This window comes from Nelumbo nucifera, chromosome 5, assembly GCF_055504915.1.
Source record: "Nelumbo nucifera cultivar China Antique chromosome 5, China Antique-T2T, whole genome shotgun sequence".
Lineage (NCBI taxonomy): Eukaryota > Viridiplantae > Streptophyta > Magnoliopsida > Proteales > Nelumbonaceae > Nelumbo > Nelumbo nucifera.
The window spans coordinates 34,553,843-34,560,169 of record NC_142653.1 but is presented as its reverse complement, the minus strand read 5'-3'; the positions used below and the strand labels follow the sequence as shown (position 1 = coordinate 34,560,169).

The following is a 6,327-nucleotide window of genomic DNA, read 5'->3' as shown; positions in this document are numbered from 1 at the left end:
TAATTTGATTGTCGGAGTATCTGCCCCTGGAGTCTCAGCTCTCAGCTCTCAGGCAGTGTGTGGTAAGCAGATTCCAGTCAAACCTAGGACAGAAGCATTGGACTGCTGTGAAAAACATACTCAAGTACCTTCAAAGGACAAAAGAGTTTTGTTTGGTATTCGATTGTAGTTCATTACAGATCCAGGGGTATACTGATGCCGACTTCCAGTCATATCCAGATGATAGAAAGTCTACATCTGGATAGGTTTTCACAATAGGATCGTGTGTTGTTTGCTAGAAAAGCAGCAAACAATGGTCCTAAGTAGTAAGAATAACAGCCCACAACCCAAGCCAAACACATTGCCATAAGTGAAGCTGCCTAATGAATGAAGGTATTCATTTTGGAATTTGAAATTCAGCACATCACCCATTCCACTGTTGTGTGACAACACTAGATCTATGGGAGATTGATGTTAAAAGGTAGCATCAGTGGAGAATGTGTCAGACCCATTGACTAAGCCACTAACACAAAAAGTGTTTGAGAAACATGTGAAAAGTCTGGGACTCCGGCTTGTACCTGATTGGACCTAAGTGCAAGTGGGAGCTGTTAGATAGTGTATGCCCTTAGCTCCAATCAGAATTATGTACATTATGACATTTAATGTAAATGAATAAAGTACATATTTGATTCATGTTATTATGGTGTGTTTCTGTGTAATACCCTTAAACTTGACACATATGAGACTCGTGTTAGTTTAGAATCTTCACAGCCTTGGATAGATCTGGGGAGATTTATCCTGCCAAGGCTAACACTGATGTGCCGCCAAGTTGGTTGGGGTGGCTTGTCTCAGCTACTAGGGTGAGACCTGAGGTACATGCAGTGTGGGTTTTCCTGAAACCCTTAACCGGACCAGAATTCCAGTATTGCCCTAGACCTTGGAGATAGATGGGCAAAATTGGAATGTTACACCTGACCCTTAGACTCGATTATGATACTGCATTAGGTGTCAGATTGGGCTGTATTTGATATGCCAATCAGTGAGATCCTTAGAGGGGGTCAAAACCTGGGTATGTTGGGACAGTCCAAGAATTCATCTAAGTGGGTGATCATAGTGACAGGATCAGCCCCTTTGTCGGACAAAGTGAATGATCGGGGATGCATTCTCTCTGATGGAAACCAAAACTGCCGGCAATTGATTTCAACTGTTGAAATTTGTTTTGCAAAATATATTTATATAGAGATATACATATACATACATACATATATACATACATACATACATACATACATACATACATACATATAATATATATATATATATATATATATATATTATGGTTTCAAAATGTTTACAAAAAGGTTTTAATTCTCAGGATCCATGTGAGTAGAGAGTGCAACACTGTACCTTGCAGTCGAGGGAGAGGTCCTCTCTTGTCGGGCAGTGTTTGATCATTATGGGCTGAGAGGTTAAGTGTAAGACCATTGAGGGTAATACCTGATGGGCTAATCTTGCATCTGCCCACAGTCCTTTGGTTTTTATAAGGTGGCTTGACCCAATGACCATTTAGTGTAAATGTTGGGCCCATTAAGAGCCCATGGTGATGGACTCAGGAGTTCACTGTCTCCTACAGTGAATTTGGCCAGGCCTTGTAACAGAGTCTGGGCTGAACCCATGTGGTTGATGTGTAGATCAATGTTTAGGTCCCATTAAATACAAGGATATCCAACTGGGCAGTAGTTTGGAGGATAAGTGAGCGCATAGACTTAATGAGCCTAAAGCCCAATTTGAATTGGCTTAATTAGATTAATTAAAGAGGGGCGGTTCTGGGATTTAGATCAGCAGATAGGATAAGGGGTTGTCCCTATCCACTCAGAGAGTCCAGATCGAAATAGAGATTTAGATCTGGAAACTCCTAATTAGATTAGGAGGGCTGATCTTTATCTGCATATAAGACAAGGGATTATCCTTATATCTTAAAGAGAATTCAGATCCAAATACAAGATTTGGATTAGGAAACTCCTAATGGGATTAGGAGAACCTCTCTTTAAGGCTATAAATAGAGGAGCAGGGTGAACCTCCAATTCATCCTTCAATCCACTGATTTAAGAGAGAAGATAGCATACAGTTGAACAGCCTCTATCTTCTGCTCTTGTTCTCTCCTGTTATTTCCGACATAACCAGTTTGAGCTCCACCTGTAGGAGTGATCAAGAAGAGTTCTTGATATTATCATCTGGAGAAAAGATAATCAGAAGTCGTGCTCACTTGCCCTTCGTCGAGTTCTTGCTGAAGAACCATCCTACTGATTCTATTCCACCACGCTATGAAATCTTCAATGGGAGCAGTCTTTGGTATTCTCCTTGAGCGTGAACACCTTCGTTGGGGGTTACTACTACTCCGTATCAGGTATATCCCTCTCCTACCTTTTGGTTTCAGATATGGTTCGGTTTGGGTTCAAGATTGATCATTGAAATGCAGTTTTCTAAAATAAGGAATGTGATTCCCACATGGGAGAGAGAGAAATTTTTGAAATTTCACCCAACCTACCTGCAGAGTTCAGCCATCCATATGATGGATCTCTCATCCCTTCACAACCCTGAGAAGATACAGGCCATATTGGACATGGCACCTCATCAGTCGGTGAAGGAAGCCCAGAAGCTCACTGGCCGTGTGGCGGCGCTCAACCGCTTCATGTCAAAGTTAGCTAACCGATGTCTTCCCTTCTTTCAAGCCTTCAAGAAACTGAAAGACTTCAAGTGGATGGAGGAATGCCAGTGAGCTTTCGACGAGGTCAAGGAATACCTCGCCTCACCTCACCTCATGGCCCGCCCGGTCCCAAGAGAGACCCTATACCTGTACTTACTAGTCAGGGAGGAAGCAGTCAGCTTAGTACTGATAAGAAAAGGCGGAGCACAGAAATCGATATACTACGTCAGCAAGGTACTGTGCGACACCGAAACCAGATACTCCGAAGTAGAGAAACTGGCCTTCGCTCTTGTGGTTTCATTCATAAAGCTTAGGCCATACTTCCAAGCTCATGCCATCATGGTGTTGACAAATCAGCTCCTCAGAGTTGTCCTCGCCAAGCCCGAGACCTCGGGGTGTCTAATCAAATGGGTCATCAAGCTTTTCAAATTCGACATATGGTACCAGTCGAGGCCCACAAATTTTGTGATAGAGTACACTTTCAACCGAGCTCTCCCCCGGGCCCCAGAAGATGATCCAGAAGAAGGGTGCCCAGCTAGAGATGCTCCCCCTGCTTGGAAGCTTTTTGTAGATGGGTCGTCCAATGCCAAAGGAAGTGGCACTGGCCTTATCCTTCTCATCCCAAACAACTCAACCATCAAATACGCGCTGAGGTTCCACTTCCCAGCATCCAACAATGAAGCCGAGTACCAGGCCCTCCTTGTCAGATTGCAACTAGCAAAGGACCTCGGCTCCTCACATATCAAAGCCTTCAACGACTCTCAGTTGGTGGTCAACCAGGTGAACGGTGAGTATGAAGCCAGAGAGCAAAGCATGTCCAAGTATCTCACCAAAGTCCAAGATCTAGCCCACCATTTTTAGCGTTTTATCCTGCAACAAGTCTCGTGAGCCAAAAACGCGAGGGCCGATGCCCTATCCAAGTTGGCAAGCACCTCGGGCACGGTCCTCGGCCGCACGGTTTGCATGGAGAAGCTACTTCGGCTAACCATTAAAGAAGCTCAAGTACTACCAATAAAGACTGAGTCATCATGGATGGACCCTATCATCAACTTCTTCCTTACGGAACAGCTGCTCGACGACAGGAACGAGGCTAGATGACTCCGACGTTAGGCAACCCACTATACTTTGCTTAAAGGAAAATTATATTGAAGATCCTTCACCCTACCTTAACTCCGATGCCTTCGCCCCGAGGAGGGAGAGTACGTGCTCAAAGAAATTCACAAAGACATCTGCGAAAACCACCTCAACGGAACCTCCTAAATAACAAAGCAATAAATCATTCAGTTCAGCCATTTCAACTGTTATCAAACAGCTCCTAAGTCATTTTCATTAACTAAATATGAGGTTGCGATGTCTTACCATAGGTAGTGTTAGATTTGGTCTGGACATCTCTACAATCTTGTTGCACCAGTAAAACTAAAACCACATATTTTCTCTTTACTAGTTAATTTTTTGTAACTTGTTTTACAATTTAAATCCATGTTTCAGTAATATCAGCATGGTGTGGCATAGAAATTAATAAGAATTATTTGGGGTCCAAAAAAATACTTATTATGGATATCTCTAATGAATAAAGAAAGAGAGATGCCCACAGTGGATGTGTTATTCAGTTTAAGCAATAAGAAGGGAGTGGAGAGGGACAGATGTATGCAGCTAGCCTTCCCAGAAATTGTTTTCAAGATTTGAACCCTGGTCACCCAGGTCACAATGGAGCAACTCAACAATATAGATTTTGTAACTGGACCTAAAACAGAAACTGGCCATATGCTGGACATGTATATAAGCTATTGCTATCTTCTTCTGCATTTTCCAATAACAACACTTACTGTGCACTAACAATTATCTATCCCTCCGATGGTTGCTTCAGATGATTCCACAAAATTGTTGAAACCTGCCATGCTTGAATTTCATCCGTTGTCACAATCATCCACAGGAGCCAGACAAAACCGCATGCTTAAGTAAAATGTCCACCAACAATAGTTGATCCTCTTGGTTTGTAATCTCCTTGTCTTCACGGTTTTGAGATGATTAATTCGGTTAGGAATTACAGACCAAATTCAGAAGAATAACCTTTTTTTTCTGGACAGCGTAAGAACACTCTCAATCAACCTCAAGGTAAACAAATCAAGCAAGATTATACATACTAAACAAATTCCAAGGTGGAAGGGCTATCTATTTATCTATCGGAGCAAATCACAGACAGCATCAGAGAGACAGAGATAGAGACAGAGAGAGAGAAAGAGAGAGAGATTCAGATTTATGTTGCAAGTAATCTTCCCCACAAAACCTTCAAAACCAACCAAATGCACAATTGACAATCTTACAAAACAAGAAATGCAATAACAGTGTATCCATTATCTAGTGCTCTAACTTTATATAAACGTAAGATACAAACTTACAATCTTAGCCTTAATTACGACTAACATGATCCATGGATTGACAGTCGTGCAGAAATATATATACATCGGTCAGTGTTCCACCATTAATGGCATGAAACTCACCTATCACCCATGGGTGGATTATATATAGTTTACAACTGTAACTCAAAACCGTGAAGATGTGGGGGAATTACAGACCAAGAGGATGAATTGTTGCCGGTGGACCTTTTACTTAAGCAGGCAATTTTCCTACAGAGACCATGATTGTAGCATCTCCGAAGAATCAATCGCTGCAGGTAGTAAATGTTTCATTGGATGATCATCTGATCTGAAACAGAAATAGAAGAAGAATGCAGCCATGAATTAAATGCACAGAAGACACATTTCGGGAGATTTTGGAGTACAGGGACCCAAGTTTTTTAATTTAGCTCTATTAATATATTTTTCCTATGCAATAACTAAGCAGTCAAGGGAATGGCATGGACACCAACAGATTTATAAATCCTGTTGGAGGATTAGTTTATTTATTTATGTACTGCTCCAAAGTTCAAATGGAAAAATGTACCTGGTCTAAATAGCGAAAATGTTCATTGGACCTTTCTACCTACCGAGTGATGTAGGTTCAAGAGCAGAAGGGATAGATATCATTGTGCAAATGGTCTGAATAAGCAAAGAATAATGATCATATTAAAGAATTGATGATATTTTTATTCATCTAATTATAAGTTTCATGGCAAAGATGTACCTGGTCTCAATTGGCAAAATGTGCATTGGACCTTTTCCCAAGTGATGTTAGCAATTAGATCATCTGTATTCATGCATGAAGAATCAATAATGGTGCATGGAATAATTTAATGCTATCTGTGAAGCAAGGTGGATTTCAGTGAGGTCTTCGTGCCTCCGAAGGCCGACGCAATGGCGGTTGCAAAGATTAGCTAGGACTCGTACAATGCATGGAAAAATATGAAAGATTGAATAATTTTATTTACTATTAGTTAATTGATAAATTAATAATCAAAATTTGTTGTTAATTAATTAAAAATATTCAAAGTTATTGTTAATATTTAAAATTTTAATAATTTTCATTTTCATTTAATATTAATCCATAGAAAATAATTATTGTTAATTTAATATGAACAAATATTATTTTAATAAATTTAATTTTATTAATCATTTATAGTAATTTTAATAAATGATTTTTTTTCATTATTTTTAAATCAAATTTTGATTGATTTTAAATAGATAAAAATAATTACAAAAGCT

General features: G+C 40.1%; 1 protein-coding gene across 1 annotated transcript; it reads left to right on the top strand.

Annotated features, from left to right (window-relative positions):
• Positions 1-2,551: 2,551 nt before the first annotated feature.
• On the top strand, positions 2,552-3,547 carry LOC148791390 (uncharacterized). Its single transcript, XM_088888160.1, has 2 exons — positions 2,552-2,754; positions 2,944-3,547. Exons 1-2 carry the CDS (start codon positions 2,552-2,554, stop codon positions 3,545-3,547), a joined length of 807 nt encoding a protein of 268 aa, XP_088744286.1.
• The last annotated feature ends 2,780 nt before the right edge of the window (positions 3,548-6,327 follow it).

Coding starts and splice junctions, on each gene's coding strand:
- LOC148791390 (XM_088888160.1), top strand. CDS start 2,552: ATGGATCTCTCATCCCTTCACAACCCTGAGAAGATACAGGCCATATTG. Junction 2,755..2,943: donor AAGTGGATGGAGGAATGCCA/GTGAGCTTTCGA, acceptor CACCGAAACCAG/ATACTCCGAAGTAGAGAAAC.